This window comes from Macaca nemestrina, chromosome 17 (assembly GCF_043159975.1).
Source record: "Macaca nemestrina isolate mMacNem1 chromosome 17, mMacNem.hap1, whole genome shotgun sequence".
NCBI classification, from domain to species: Eukaryota; Metazoa; Chordata; class Mammalia; order Primates; family Cercopithecidae; genus Macaca; species Macaca nemestrina.
Window position 1 is genome coordinate 18957161 of NC_092141.1, and position 16780 is coordinate 18973940.

Consider the following 16780-nt stretch of genomic DNA (forward strand, 5'->3'; position numbering starts at 1 on the left):
AAGTTTCGTTTATTGTTTCCTTTCTGTTTAGAGTACCTCCTTTTGCCTCTTTTCCATATAGTTCTGTTGGTAATACAGTTTGCTGGTTTTCCTTCATTTGAGAATGTCTAGAGTTCTTTTTCGTTCTTGAAGGATATTATTGCTGGGTATAGGATTCTGGAGTAACAGTTCTTTTCTCTCAGCACCTGAAAAGTTTGTGTGTCACTTTCTTCTGGTCACTATGTTCTAATGAGAAGTTGGTTGTCATCTGAATTGTTTTTCAAGATTTTTTGTCCTTAGTTTTCAAAAGTTTAATCATGATATGTCTTGAGATTGCTTTGGGTTTATCCTATTTGGTGTTTGCTGGACTTCTCGAAGCTGTGGGTTTATGTCTCTGACCAATTTGGGAAGTTTTTAGCCATTGTCTTTTTGAGTACTTTTTTAGTCCTACTGTTGTTCTCTTTTTCTGGGACTTTATGACATAAATGTCAGATCTTTTTTTTTGAGATGGAGTTTCACTGTTGTTGCCCAGGCTGGAGTGCAATGGCATGATCTCGGCTCACCGCAACCTCTGTCTCCCAGGTTCAAGTGATTCTCCTGCCTCAGCCTCCCAAGTAGCTGGGATTATAGGCATGCACCACCACGCCCAGCTAATTTTGTATATTTAGTAGAGATGAGGTTTCACCATGTTGGTCAGGCTGGTCTTGAACTTCCGACCTCAGGTGATCCACCCACCTTGGCCTCCCAAAGTTCTGAGATTACAGGTGTGAGCCATTGCGCCCAGCTGATCTTTTATTACAGGTCCATGGGATTCTGTTTTTTTTTTTTTGTTTTTTTTTTTTTGAGACGGAGTCTCACGCTGTTGCCCAGGCTGGAGTGCAGTGGCGCGATCTCGGCTCACTGCAAGCTCCGCCTCCCGGGTTCCCGCCATTCTCCTGCCTCAGCCTCCTGAGTAGCTGGGACTACAGGCGCCCGCCACCGCGCCCGGCTAATTTTTTGTATTTTTAGTAGAGACGGGGTTTCACTGTGGTCTCGATCTCCTGACCTTGTGATCCGCCCGCCTCGGCCTCCCAAAGTGCTGGGATTACAGGCTTGAGCCACTGCGCCCGGCCAGGATTCTGTTTTTTTTTATTTTCTAGTCTTTTATATTTTTATTTTTTAGAGGGTCTCACTATGTTACTCAGGCTGGTCTTGAACCCCTGGGCTCAAGTGATTCTCACACCTTAGCCTCCAGAGTAGCTGAGACTGCAGGCACATGCCACCATGCCCTGCCTCAGTCATTCTTGTCTCTGTTGTCCAAACTGGCTAATTTCTGTCGTCTACCTTCCAGTTCACTGATCGTTTCCTTGGCCTCCATTACTATTTTCACTGTAACTTCCATTCTGCTATTGAGTATATCCAACTGAGTTTTTTTTTTTTTTTTTTTTGAGACAGGGTCTCTTGCCCAGGCTGGAGTGTAGTGGTGTGATCACAGCTCACTTCAACCTCTGCCTCCCAGGCTCAAGCAATCCTCCCACATCAGCCTCCTGAGTAGCTGGGACTACAGGCGCATGCCACCATGTCTGGCGAATTTCTTTTTTGTATTTTTGGTAGAGACGGGAGTTTTACCAAGTTGCCCAGGCTGGTCTTGAACTCCTGAGCTCAAGTGATCTGCCTACCTCAGCTTCTCTAAAGTGTTGGAATTACAGGTGTGAGCCACTGCCCCCAGCCCAACTGAGCTTTTTAATTTGGTTATTGTATTTTTTAAGTTCTAAAATTAGTTTTTGGTTCTTTTTTTTGAGACAGAGTCTGGCTCTTTTGCCCAGGCTGGAGTGTAGTAGTGTTATCACGGCTCACTACAACCTCCACTCCCTGGGTTCAAGTGATCCTTATGTCTCAGCCTCCTGAGGAGCTGGGATTACAGGCGTCTGCCACCATGCCAGGCTAATTTCTTTTTTTTTGAGATGGAGTATCGCTCTGTCCTCCAGGCTGGAATTCAGTGGCATGAGCTCGGCTCACTGCAACCTCTGCCTCCTGGGTTCAAGTGATTCTCCTGCCTCAGCCTCCCAAAGTGCTGAGATTACAGGCGCGAGTCACCGCACCTGGCTGCTAATTTTGTATTTTTAGTAGAGACGGGATTTTGCCATGTTGGCCAGGCTGGTTTCAAACTCCTGGCCTCAAGTGATCTGCCTGCCTCGGCCTCCCAATGTGCTGGGATTAGTCATGAGACACTATGCCTGGCCTTGGGTCTTTTTTTATACCTTCTATTTTTTTGTCAATACTTTCTTTATTTAGACTTCTTGTTTTTTATTCCACACATGCTCTTAATTGCTGCTGGTAGCACTTTTCTGATGGCTGCTCTAAAATCTTTGTTACACAGTTTCAGCATGTCTGTCACTTGGTGTTCGCATCTGTTAATTGTCTCTTTTCATTCGTATTGAGATTTCACTGGTCTTTAGTGTGGCAAGTGGTTTCTGATTGGAATCTGGACTTTTGGATATCGTGTGTGAGATTCTGGGTATCATTTAGGTCTTCTGATTTTGCTGGCTTCTCAGGACTCTGGCAGGGAAAGTGGTGGTGCTGGGGCTCATTTCTGCTAGGTAAGGGTAGAAGTCTAGATTCCCCACAGGGCCTGTGTGTACCACGTAAGGTGGTCCTTGTTACCCATGGGTGGAAGTGCTCCCTCCATTTCCTCCACTGACGCCAAGGAAAAATAGCATCATTCTCATTGGGTGATAGTGAAATTCCTGACTCCACCAGGCTGCCTCTGATACCCTGCAATGGAGAGGGGAGGGGCGCTTCTTTACTGCTGGGCTGGGGGTAGAAGTCCAGACTTCACTCTCCACTGACTCTGGCAGTTGCTTCTTACTGCTGAGTGAGGGTGAAAGTCCCAGCTCCCTATTTGGCCTTCTGTGAAAGCACCCCATCAGGTTTGGGGTGCCTCATTATAGCCTGGCAAGCCAGGAAGTACAGGCTCACCACTCAGCCTTTACTCATGCAGCGAAAATGTGGCGGAAACATGGGCTGCGGCTTTCCTGCCTGTGTGGCTGGAGTAAGGCAGTTATTGTCTAAATATTTTCTCACTCACTAGGTTGCCCTTTTCTTAGTCCTTTGACTAGGGAGAGCTGACGTTTGTTGGAGCTTTTTTTGTCTTTGCCCACTGGCATTTTTGGGTCGCTGCTTCTCCAGCTACAAATCTGGAATAATAAGGCAAAAAGAATGCCCAAGGAAGCCACCACCATGACGTTCCTCAGGTCCTGAGGTCCCTTGCTAGTCTGCCTTCTCTCTACCTTTTAGAGTCTTCTCATTTATTATTATTATTTTTTTTGAGACGGAATCTCGCTCTGTCGCCCAGGCTGGAGTGCAGTGGTGTGATCTTGGCTCACTGCAAACTCCGCCTCCCGGGTTGACGCCATTCTTCTGCCTCAGCCTCCTGAGTAGCTGGGACTACAGGCATCCGCCACCACGCCTGGCTGATTTTTTGCATTTTTAGTAGAGACGGTTTCACCATGTTAGCCAGGATGGTCTCTATCTCCTGACCTCATGATCCACCCATCTCAGCCTCCCGAAGTGCTAGGATTGCAGGTGTGAGCCACCGTGCCTGGCCAGAGTCTTCTCATTTTTGTTTGTATGTAACATCCAGGGGTTTTAGTTGTGGGTAGTAGAAGGAGTATAATAATCCACCCTAGTGGAAGTGGAAGTGACAACGATATGTTTTGATACTTTTTTTTCCTTGAGACAGGGTCTTGCTCTGTCATCCAGGCTAGAGTGCAGTGGTACAACCACGGCTCACTGTAACCTCCATCTCCTGGGCTCAAGAGATCCTCCTACCTTAGCCTCCTGAGTAGCCAGGACTGCAGGCATGTGCCACCATGCCCAGCTATTTTTTTCTTTATTTTTGTAGCAATGGGATCTCCCTATGTTGCCAGGTCTGGTCTCTAACTCTAGGGTGCAAGTAATCCTTCTGCCTTGGCCTCTTGAAGTTCTGGGATTACAGGCATGAGTCACGGCGTCTGGCCTTGATACATTTGTTTTTTCTTTCCCACTGAATACCAGAAGAATATGATGAATTTTCTGTTGACTTTCCCATCTAGGTGGACTTTTAGTAACCTCTAGAGTCCTCAGTTTACTTCTGTCACCCATGTGTTCACATGGGGATGGATGTGGTAGCCTTTTGCTCGGTTTCTTCGGCTTTTGTCAGTGATGTTTGTCATTCATCTGTTCAGTTGTTTATTGAGAACCTATTGTGCTGGGGCTGGTGAGGCCTAGGAGGGTGCCCTGTAGGAGTGCATGTGTAGCATCAGATGTTTTTTATCTATGCTATGTTATTTGATCTTTGCAGCCTTGGAAATCAGCAGTTATAATCTCTCACAGATGAGGAAACAGACCCACAGAGATGAAGGAACTTTTCAAAGGTAGTTCCGCCAAATGTTTCCTTGAAGGTGGTTGTGCAACTATTTACTTCCAAGAATGTTTTCTGTAAAAGTGATTAGGGGACTTGAGTGTTGGCCAAATATGATGGAAACTGGGCCAGGTGCCGTGTCACGCCTATAATCCCAGCACTATGGGAGGCCGAGGCGGGTGGATCACCTGAAGTCGGGAGTTTAAGACCAGCCTGACCAACATAGTGAAGCCCTGTCTCTACTAAAAATACAAAATTAGCCAGGCATGGTGGCGCACGCCTGTAATCCCAGCTACTTGGGAGGCTGAGGCAGGAGAATTGCTTGAACCTGGGAGGCAGAGGTTGCAGTCAGTCAAGATGGCGCCATTGTACTCCAGCCTGGGTGACAAGAGCAAAACTCTGTCCCAAAAAAAAAAAAAAAAAAAAATTGACTTGCCCCTCTCCACTCAATCTTTACTGAGTACATATTTGAGTGATGCTGTGCCAGCCATTGTGGATGTGGTGGTAACCAGTGCAGGCATGACTGTGTTCCCATGGCACTTGCAGACTGCCCTCATGTGCTCTTTGACTGGTGGGTCAGTTGGGTAGATTGCAACAAAAGAGCCAGTCTCTTTTTTTCCCAGTTTCAGTAATCGAATCCACATAGATCATACTACATTAAATGAATGTTTTAGAGGCCGGGCGCGGTGGCTCACGCCTGTAATCCCAGCACTTTGGGAGGCCAAGGTGGGTGGATCTCCTGAGGTCAGGAGAATCGCTTGAACCTGGGAGGTGGAGGTTGCAGTGAAGCCCAGATCGTGTGCCATTGCACTCCAACCTGGGCAACAGGAGCAAAACTCCGTCAAATAAATGAATGAATGAATGAATGAATGAATGTTTTAGTATGGAGATGAGTGCTACAAAAGGCTCAGTTTTTGTATGGAACAGGTAGTAAAATAACACAGTCAAGGCTTAGGATTTTAGTCTGTGAGTTTAAGGTATTGTGAGTGGGCCAGGCTTGGTGGCTCACGCCTGTAATCCCAGCACTTTGGGAAGCTGAGGTTGGAAGATCATTTGAGCCCAGGAGTTTAGGAACAGTCTGGGCAATATGGTGAAACCCCGTCTCTACCAAAATTACAAAAATTAGCTGGGTGTGGTGGCATGTGCCTGTAGTCCCAGCCACTCAGGAGGCTGAGGTGGGAGGATCACTAGAGCCTGGTAGGTGGAGGTTGCAGTGAGGTGAGATCACACCTCTGCACTCCAGCCTGGGTGACAGCCAGACCCCATATCAAAACAACAACAACAAAAAATAAATAAAAAATAAAAAGTAAAAAGGTATTGTGAGCAAGAGCTCTGTCGACATGGCATCGACACAGTAAAGTCAGTTCTGGCTGTCTCGTATCCCATAGCTATGTGATGGTGATTTTCTTGTATTCTGATGTCCTGATAAACACATTCACCCAGACTTCGAGCAGAAGATGGCAGTTTCTGGCTCAGCCACATGCGAATTTTGATCTGATTATTTCTAGTTCCCCCCTCCAAGTTTTTCATTTGGCAGCTAACTTTAGAAAATAGCTGTAATCAATTTAGAAGTCAGACTGGGGCTGACTTTTATCAGTCAGGAAGGTATTAAATTAGCAGTCCAAGACATGAGCTTCCACTTGTGCCTTAGCCAGTCTTTGTGAGAACCTTGATCAAGGCTATCTCTCCAAGCCTCAGTTTCCTGGGGAAAACATCTGCTTGGCTTACCTTACAGGGTTAATAAGCATCAAAGAACTTACTGAAGGACTTTATAAATTAAGTACCATTATGTAGAATGGTGGTGGTTTATTTATTTATTTTTTGAGACAGGGTCTCCCTCTGTCTCTCAGGCTGGAGTGCAGTGGTGCGATCTCAGCTCACTACAACCTCCGCCTCCTGGATTCAAGCGATTCTCCTACCTCAGCCTCCTAAATAGCTGGGATTATAGACGTGCGCCACCATGCCCAGCTAATTTTTGTAGTTTTGGTAGAGATGGGGTTTCACCATATTGGTAAGGCTCGTCTCGAACTCCTGACCTCAAGTGATCTGCCCGCCTCGACCTCCCAAACAGAGTGTTGGGATTATAGGCATGAGCCACCACGTTTAGTGGCTAGTGGCTTTAGAATCCTGAAGTTATTGATGAAGAGGTCTGTCTAAGTGCAGAGCTATTGTTTTGGTGTTATTTGACAATGAGCAGTTGTTTTGACTAGAAGGGATCATCTGAGAAAGTGATGCTTTTGTAAGGAACAGAACTTGCTTGAATAAGTTGTTTGAAATTGTTTTCTCAGAATAACTGAGTGAATAGGAAACAAAAGAATAGCTGAGGCCCTGTGTCTTGTTCTTTCTCACCCACGATGTAAATTAACTCATTATCGTACAATCAGGATCAAGTTGCTTTAGAATTCCTCTGTGACTGTCAGTGCATGAAACAAAATGACACATCAGAAACCATCCTGATTCATTTTGGAATCAGAGGGGAATGCAAAGTATCTGATTAAGTTTTATGGAATATCCAGAAACTCCCATTGCTGTGCAGGTAATGATTTTGTTTATTTTTTATTTTACTTATTTTTTTTGAGAGAGTCTTGCTGTTGTCGCCTGGGCTGGAGTGCAATGGCACGATCTCGGCTCACTGCAACCTTCACCTCCCGGCTTCTAGCAATTGTCCTGCCTTAGCCTCCCGATTAGCTGAGATTACAGGCGCCTGCCACCATGCCTGGCTAATTTTTTTGTATTTTTAGTAGAGACAGGGTTTCACCATGTTGACCAGGCTGGTCTCAAACTCCTGACCTCAGGTGATCCACCCGCCTTGGCCTCCCAGGGTGCTGGGATTACAAGTGTGAGCCACCATACCCGGCCATGATTTTAGTTATCTTAAGGGCATTGTGTTTTGCAGAGGTTGGTAGGATTGAAATATTATTCTAAGAATTGGCAAACCTCCACAGATCCCAGATGGAAAAGACTTCCTTAGAGGATAACTAACAGGTCAGTTACTTGGCACCAATTTTGTCTGCAAAGCCAATCTTGAATTTCAGGGAGGAACTAATAATCTATGTGATGCCAACTCTTTTGAAGACTCTGCCCCATTGTTCTGTCTGAAATTTTTTTCTCTTGAGAATTTTTTTTTTTTTTTTTTGAGACGGAGTTTTGCTCTTGTTGCCCAGGCTGCTGATGGCACAATCTCAGCTCACCGCAACCTCCGCCTCTTGGGTTCAAGTGATTCTCCCTCCTCAGCCTCCCGAGTAGCTGGGATTACAGGCATGTGCCACCACGCCCGGCTAATTTTTTTGTGTTTTTAGTAGAGACGGGGTTTCTCCATGTTGGTCAGGCTGGCCCCGAACTCCCGACCTCAGGTGAGGTCAGGCCTCGGCCTCCCAAAGTGCTGGGATTACAGGCGTGAGCCACTGCTCCTGGCCACTCTCTTGATAATTTTTTAAAAACGATTTTGATTTTTTTTGTAAGGACGAATTCAAAGTTATGTGAATACTAAATCTTTTTTTTTTTTTGAGACGGAGTCTCGCTCTGTCGCCCAGGCTGGAGTGCAGTGGCCGGATCTCAGCTCACTGCAAGCTCCGCCTCCCGGGTTCACGCCATTCTCCTGCCTCAGCCTCCCGAGTAGCTGGGACTACAGGCGCCTGCCACCTCGCCCGGCTAAGTTTTTGTATTTTTAGTAGAGACGGGGTTTCACTGTGTTAGCCAGGATGGTCTCGATCTCCTGACCTCGTGATCCGCCCGTCTCGGCCTCCCAAAGTGCTGGGATTACAGGCTTGAGCCACCGCGCCCGGCCGAATACTAAATCTTAAATCTTGGGATATTTATCAAATGTTATTAAAATATTCCCTGTTTATGATGCTCCCTCTTTTCCCTAAGGACAAATATTCTGTCTTACACACACACACATAGATAAATATATTTTGCTGACTTTGCTGTTTTTGACCTGAACAGTCCTGCTCCCATGAAGGTTTATCATCTTTTCCTTGGAAATATAAATTAAATTCCTTATAGATAGGACCAGACCAATAAATGTTTACTTCTGTGTGTCTGAGATTGTTTGTTTAGTTGAGACAGGGTCTTTCTCTGTTGCCCAGGCAGGAGTGCAGTGGTGCAATTATAGCTCACTGCAGCCTTGACCTTCTGGGCCCAAGCGTTTCTCCCACCTCAGCGCCCAACCACAGGCATGCACTACCATACCCAGCTGATTTTTTTTTTTTTTTTTTGAGACGGAGCCTTGCTCTGTCCCCCAGGCTGGAGTGTGGTGGTGCAATCCAGTATCTGCCTACTGCAACCTCTGCCTCCCAGGTTCAAGCGATTCTCCTGCCTCAGCCTCCTGAGTAGCTGGGACTATAGGTGCGTGTCACCACACCCAGCTAATTTTTTTATTTTTAGTAAGAGATGGAGTTTCACCATGTCGGCCAAGATGGTCTCACTCTCTTGACCTTGCGATCCGTCCACCTCGGCCTCCCAAAGTGCTGGGATTACAGACGTGAGTCACTGTGCCCAGGCCAGTTAATTTTTTTTTATTTTTATAGAGTCGAGGTCTCCCTGTGTTGCCCAGGCTGGTCTCAAACCCCTGGGCTCAAGCCATTCTCCTGCCTTTATCTCGAAGTGCTGGGATTACAGGTGTGAGCCATCACCCAGCTTCAAAAAGTATCTTGAAAAATAGAATGATTTAAGCATGAATTTTTTGTTTGTTCATTCGTTTTTCAGTAGAGATGGGGTTTCACCATATTGGCCAGGCTGGTCTTGAACTCTTTGTCCTAAGTGATCTGCCCGCCTCAGCCTCCCAAAGTGCTGGGATTACAAGCGTGAGCTGCCGTGCCCAGCCAAATTTAAATTTTTTGAAATAATTGCTAACACTGTAGCAAAGCTTTCCTTAGTTGTGTAGTGCATACAGGAAACCTGGTTGATGTGAAATTTCTAACAGCTCATAAGAGTCTACATACTAATGGTATTTAGTATTTTCTAGTGCCCTGCTCTTCACATGTCATGTAAATGCCTTGGCTGTATCTAGTATAGATAGTACTAGTGGGATTCAGTATAACCCCTGATTTTTGTTTGTTTTTAGTAATTCTTGTGAGCAGTTAGATAAGAACTTGCTTTGAATTTTTGGTGCTGATAAGCCAAGACTGTGAGAACTTGTTGGATTCTTAAACACTTGAACATTTACCATGCATTAGGTGTTGAGGATGGAAGAAAGAGTAAGACTCAGCATGGCCCCCAGGAATCAGGTCCAGTGAGGGATGCTCTGTGGCCAGGGACCTAATGAGATAAAGTATAAGGTGGCAAGGAGGAGGGAATAGGTTAAAAGTAAAAAGATGGAAAAATAATATACTGTGATAACATTAGTTCTTTAAAAAAAAAAAATCTGGAGTGGCTGTATTAATATCAGACAAATCAGAGAAAATAATTTTGCCACAGTTGAAGGTCTTTTCCTTATGATAAAGGGGTCAGTTCTTCAAGAGGACAAAACAGTTCTAAACATTTATAAACTAAATGACAGCACTTCAAAGCATATGAAGCAAAAACTGATAACTGCAAGGAGAAATAGATATATCCATAATGATAGTCAGTGATTCCATTATTCTTCTCTTAGTAATTGATAGAATAAGAAGACTGAAAATCATTAAGGATGCGGGAGACTTGAACAACCCTGTCAACTTGCTGGATCTGACTGACAGTCATAGCACACCATTCAGGGAGAGCAGAATGTATGTTCTTTTTTAGTGTAAACACTTACAAAGATCATATTCTTGTGAGCCATAAAATAAGCCCCAAATTTAAAATTATGCAAGCCATACAAAATATATTCTCTGACCGCACTGGAATTAAGAATAATTCTAATAACAGAAGTATCTTTGGAAATGTCCTGAATATTTAGTAACTAAATAACATACTTTTAGATAACCCATAGGTCAAAGAAGAAGTCAAAAGTGAAATTACAAAGTATTTAGAACCAAATGAAAATGAAGACACAGCACAGTGGCTTACGCCTGTAATCCCAGCACTTTGGGAGACCAAGGCCGGCGGATTACCTGAGGTCAGGAGTTCGAGACCAGCTTGGCCAACATGAGATGAAACCCCGTCTCTACTAAAAATACAAAATTAGCCGGGCATGGTGGCACACACGGGAGGCTGAGACAGGAGAAATCACTTGATCTGGAGGCGGAGGCTGCAGCGAGCCAAGATCACGCCACCGCACTAGCCAAGATCACGCCACTGCTCTCCAGCCTGGGCGACAGAGCAAGACTGCATCTCAAAAACAAAACAAAACAAAACAAAAAAAGCCAGCTGCAGAGGGAATAAGCTCCTGCAAGAGGCCACAGAGCCAGTGGATGGGAGGCCTTGAAGCCAGCGACAACCCACTCTGCCGAGCTGCTGCTTTTGCATCGCGCCAAGGAAACTCATGAGGACCATGATACTTCCACTGAGAATGCAGATGAGTCCAACCATGACCCTCAGTTTGAGCCAATAGTTTCTCTCCCTGAGCAAGAAATTAAAATGCTGGGGGGGCCAGGCGCGGTGGCTGAAGCCTGTAATCCCAGCACTTTGGGAGGCTGAGACAGGCGGATCATGAGGTCAGGAGATTGAGACCATCCTGGCTAACACGGTGAAACCCCGTCTCTACTAAAAAAAAAAACAAAAACTAGCCGGGCGAGGTGGCGGGCGCCTGTAGTCCCAGCTACTCAGGAGGCTGAGGCAGGAGAATGGCGTAAACCCGGGAGGCGAAGCTTGCAGTGAGCTGAGATCCGGGCACTGCACTCCAGCCTGGGCGACAGAGCGAGACTCCATCTCAAAAAAAAAAAAAAAAAAAAAAAAAAATGCTGGGGGAAGATGAAGAAGAACTTTTAAAAATGTGAATGAAACTGTTCTGATTTGCCTCAGAGAAGGATCTCCCAAAATGGAAGGAGTGAGGCATCGGCGACATCAAGCTCCTGAAGCACAAGGAGAAAGGGACCATCCGCCTCCTCATGCAGAGGGACAAGACCGTGAAGATCTTTGCTAACCGCTACTTCACGCTGATGATGGAGCTGAAGCTCAATGTGGGTAGTGACCATGCCTGGGTCTGGAACACCCACGCCAGCTTCGCCAACAAGTGCCCCAAGCCAGAGCTGCTGGCCATCTGCTTCCTGAATGTTGAGAATGCACAGAAATTCAAAACAAAGTTTGAAGAATACAAGAAAAAGATCAGAGAGAAAAGAAAGGATCAGGCAAAAATGATCATGCCGAAAAAGTGGCAGAAGAGCTAAAAGCTCTTTCAGTGGAGGAGGAGACCAAGGAGGATACTGACGGAGAAGCAATAAATCATCTTATTTTATTTCCTTTTCTTCCCTTTCCTTTCCTTTTCAGATTTTACCCTGCCCCTCCTTTCGGTGTGTTTTTATTCTGTTTCATTTTTACAAGGGATGTTATATAAAGAACTGAATTCAACAGTCAAAAAAGAAAAAGATTAAAGCATGAATCAATGAAATAGAAAACAAAAACCAGAAAAAAGCTAAAAAACTGACTCTTTGAGACAATCAATAAAATTGATAAACCTTTATCCAGACTGGTTAGGAGAAAACAAGACACAAATTACCGTACTACTGTACCAAGTGTTGTTGAAGATGTGGAGGGACTGGATCTCTGATGCTCTGCTCATGGGCCTGTAATATGGTATAACCACTTTGGAAAACAGTGTGGCCTTTTTTTTTTTTTGAGATGGAGTCTTGCTCTGTCACCCAGGCTGGAGTGCAGTGGCACTATCTCCACTCACTGCAAGCTCTGCCTCCTGGGTTCACGCCATTCTCCTGCCTCAGCCTCCTGAGTAGCTGGAATTGCAGGTGCCCACCACCACGCCTGGCTAATTTTTTTTGTATTTTTTTAGTAGAGACAGGGTTTCACTGTGTTAGCCAGGATGGTCTCAATCTCCTGACCTTGTGAGCCACCGCACCCAGCCTGTGTGGCCTTTTTATAAAGAATTAAATATACACCTACTATATGATCCAGCCATTCCACTCTTAGGAATTTATCAGGAGATAAGAAAGCATGTGGCTGGGAGCGTAATTCCAACACTTTGGGAGGCCGAGGTGGGCAGATCACCTGAGGTCAGGAGTTGAAGACCAGCTTGGCCAACATGACAAAACCCCATCTCTACAAAAAATACGAAAATTAGCCAGGCGTGGTGGCACATGACTGTAATCCCAGCTACTTGGGAGGCTGAGGCAGGAGAATCGCTTGAACCTGGGAGGTGGAGGTTCACGCCACTGCACTCCAGCCTGGGCAACAGAGTTAGACTCTGTCTCAAAAAAAGAAAGAAAGAAAACATGTGCCCATACAGAGTATCTGTGTATGAATGTTCACAGCAGCTTTGTGACAACCAAAAACTAGAAACAACCAGAAAACTCAGCAATACATAAATGGATACACTGTGATCTATTCACACAGTAGAATATTACTCAGCAATGAAAGAGAATGAACTATTGATGTTATTCCATGGATGAATCTCCAAAACATGCTGCGTAAAATAAGACAAAATGGCCAGGTAGCTCATACCTGTAATCCCAGCACTTGGGGAGGTCGAGGTGGGAGGATCACTTGAGGTCAGGAGTTCGAGACCAGTCTGGCCAACATGGTAAAACCCCATCTCTACTAAAAATACAAAAATTAGCCAGATGTGGTGGTGCATGACTGTAGTTCCAGCTATTTGAGAAGCTGAGGCCAGAGAATCACTTGAACCCGGGAGGCAGAGGTTGCAGTGAGCTGAGAAATCCCGCTACTGCACTCCAGTCTAGGCAAAAGAGCAATACTCTATCTTTAAAAAAAAAAAAAAAAAAAAAGACAAAAGCAACTTTATGATTTCATTTACATGAAATTCTAGATAGGTGAAACTATGGTGACAGAAAGCAGATCAGCCGTTGCCTGGGGCCGGAAGGAAAAATCACTAAGGAGCATAAGGAGATGCTTGTGGTGATAACGTTCCTTGTCTTGATTGTGCTGATGCTTATATGGGCACATATAGCCTTCAGAGCTCATGAAATTATATACTTTAGATACGCACAGTTTCTTGTATCTCAATTTCACCCCCCTAAAACTATTAAGAAATTTGTGCTTAATACTTTGGTGAGCATTTTATGCCCTTTGCCCCATGTAGTTGGTTCTCACTGGTAGTTAGGCAGAGGCAGGTAGAATTAGCAGCTTCAGGTGAGACAGAGCTGAGCGCTGTCTCAGTTTCCTTCACTCAGTCAGGCTCTCCCGGCCGGTGGCTTGTTAAGCCTGGTCTGTTAGACCAGGCCAGGCCGCTGCCCTTCTTTGGTGCTGCCGCCAAGGGAAGTGTTTGGCGTGTGGGGTCTCTACAGTTAGTCCTGGGTCCTAGTGTGAGGCTGTTTTATTCTCTCTTTTCTTTATTCCTTTGGGAGACAACATTCTACTTATGTTCTCTTAATGTTTTGTCCCCTAAGCATTAGCAGAACCCAGGGCTGCATGAGTTTTGAGTTTGTGTCTGGTGTTTTCCCTCAGGGCACAGTCTTTTGCTGAGCGCCTGCGCCTGGGAATTGCAGTGATTCATGGAGAGGCGCAGGATGCCGAGTCGGACTTGGTGGATGGACGGCATTCCCCACCCATGGTCAGAAGTGTGGCTGCCATCCACCCCAGCCTGGAGATCCCCAGTAAGTGTGCTGCTGCCTCTTTCCCACTTTCCTCTGATTTTAAGGCTGACTAAACTGTTGTGTGTGTGGTTTTTTCCCTCATTCTTCATTTTTTTTTAAGTTGTCAAAGACTGATTAACACCTTTCTTGGCCGGATAGTAGCGAATGCACTTCTGATTACCTTGTAAATTGCAGGGCCCTTTAGAAGCAGTCCGTCCTTCTTTGCAAGACCTGTGAAAATGTTTGGACTATCGAGACAGTTACGATGCTTCAGGGAAGTCCATTCATTCATTCAGCAGTATATCCTAGAGTGTAGTTGAACATAAAAGCAAGAAGCTTTTTTATGTACAAAGTTATTGACTGTGATGTTGTTTTTAATGCAAAATATCAGAAAGGTTTAAATGGTTTGCCAGAGGGTAGGGCTTGGTAAATTCTATTGTGTCAGTACAGCTAATTATGCAGCCCTTTGAAATAATCAAGACTATCTGGAAACAAGAGAAAAATCTATGGAATATATATGAACAAGGCAGAATGCAAGATTGTATACCTATTTGTCTTAGTTCAGGCTGCTATGACGAAATACCTTAGACTGGGTAATATAAACAACAGAAATTTATTGCTCACAGTTCTAGAGGCTGTGAAGGTCAAGACAAAGGCGCCAGCACTGACCTTGTGATGGGCTGGGCACGGCGGCTCACGCCTGTAATTCCAGCACTTTGGGAGGCCGAGGCAGGTGGATCACCTGAGGTCAGGAGGTCGAGGCCAGCCTGATCAACATGGAGAAACCCCATCTCTACTAAAAATACAAAATTAGCCGAGCGTGGTGGCACATGCCTGTAATCCCAGCTTCTCAGGAGGCTGAGGCAGGAGAATCGCTTGAACCCGGGAGATGGAGGTTGCGGTGAGCCGAAATCACGCCATTGCACTCCGGCCTGGGCAACAGGAGCGAAACTCCATCTCAAAAAAAAAAGATAAAGGCGCCAGCAGATTTGGTGTCCATTGAGGGCCTGTTCCTCGCAGATGGTACCTTCTTGCTGCATCCTCATATGGTGGAGAAAGGTGGAAGACTCCCTCAAGCCTCTCCGACAAGGACACTGACACCCTTTGTAGAGCAGAGTCCTAACAAACTAGTCACCTCCTAAAAGCTCTACCTCTTTTTTTTTTTTTTTTTTTTGAGACGGAGTCTCGCTCTGTCTCCCAGGCTGGAGTGCAGTGGCGTGATCTCGGCTCACCGCAAGCTCCGCCTCCTGGGTTCACACCATTCTCCTGCCTCAGCCTCCCGAGTAGCTGGGACTACAGGCGCCCGCCACCTCGCCCGGCTAGTTTTTTTGTATTTTTTTTTAGTAGAGATGGGGTTTCACCATGTTAGCCAGGATGGTCTCGATCTACTGACCTCGTGATCCGCCCGTCTCAGCCTCCCAAAGTGCTGGGATTACAGGCTTGAGCCACCGCGCCCGGCCAAAGCCCTACCTCTTAATACCACCACAGTGGATTCCAACATGAATTTGGAGGGACACAAAAATTCCGACCATAGCATTTTGCCCCCGCCCCTCAAAATTCATGTTCACCTTACATGCAAAATACATTCATTCTATCCTAATAGCCCCCAAAATGTTAACTCCGGGTAAGTCTTAACTTAGTTTTAGCATCACCTCAAAAGTCTGAGGTCCAGAGTCCCATCTAAATATCATCTAAATCAAATATGGCTAAGACTTCGGCTCTGGGATTCACTCTGAGGCACATTTCTCTTGGGCTGTGAGCCTGTGAAATCAAACAGGTTGTATGCTTCCAAAGTGCAATGGTGGGACAGACATTGGATAGACATTCCCATTCCAGAAAGGAGAAGTGAGGCCCGGTATGGTGGTTCACACTTGTAGTCCCAGTGTTTTGGGTGGCCAAGGTGGGTGGGTTGCTTGAGGCCAGGAGTTCAAGACCAAAAGGGAGAAGTAGGAAGAAAGGAGTGACAGAAAAACCCAACCAGACAAACAACATTAAATCTTAAGGCTTAAGAATAATTTTTGACTCAAAGCCCCACCTTCCACAAAAACTAGGGCAGGGGTTGGTCCTGCAAAGCACTGGATGGCCCCACTCCCACAGCTTTGCTGGGAGCAGCCCATGCAGCAGCGCTCGGTCATTGGAGTCTCATGCCTACATCTCTCAGGCTGGAGTTGCATGCTAGTGGTTCTACCAGTCTTGGGTCTTGGGGTGGCCCTGCCCCCACGACTCCACTGGGCTTTGCCCTAGTGAGGGCTCTCTGGTGGCCCTGCCCGTGACAGTTCTCTGCTTGGGCCCTGGCATTCTTTGGGGCATCCTTTGAAGTCTGGGTAGAGGTAAGTGTGCCCCCACAGCTCATTCACTCTGTGCACTGTGGAGATGGCACTGCACGGACACCACTGTGGTTTGTTGCCTGTGCCTTCTAGAGGGGTGGCCCGAGCCATAGTTGGGCCTGCTTGAGCTACAGCTGGAGTGGGTAAGGAGCACTCTGGAACGTGGGAAGTGGAACCTTGAAATTGTTCTGCCCCCAAGACCCTGGCATTCTGGGCTTATGATGAGATGGGCAGCCACAAAGATCTCAGAAATGCCTTTGGAGTCATTGCTTTACTGTCTTGATGAATAGCATCGGGTTCTTTTATTTATTTATTTATTTATTTATTTATTTATTTATTTATTTATTGAGACAAGTTCTCACCCCGTCACCCAGGCTGGAGTGCAGTGGTGTGATCATGGCTCATTGCAGCCTCACCTCCTGGGCTCAAGCAGTCCTCCCACTTCAGCCTCATGAGTAGCTGGAACTACA

General features: G+C 45.9%; 1 protein-coding gene and 1 pseudogene across 9 annotated transcripts in view; both read left to right on the plus strand.

Annotated features, from left to right (window-relative positions):
• LOC105465877 (phosphoribosyl pyrophosphate synthetase associated protein 2) overlaps window positions 1-16780 on the plus strand; it is a 79050-nt gene that overhangs the window by 44925 nt on the left and 17345 nt on the right. For all 9 annotated transcript variants that reach the window (XM_071082480.1, XM_071082476.1, XM_071082481.1 and 6 more), the window contains one exon: window positions 13856-14004. In XM_071082480.1, the coding sequence (XP_070938581.1) occupies window positions 13856-14004 (149 nt within the window). The remainder of the gene's footprint in view (window positions 1-13855; window positions 14005-16780) is intronic.
• LOC105465876 (ran-specific GTPase-activating protein pseudogene) lies at window positions 11212-12878 on the plus strand (annotated as a pseudogene).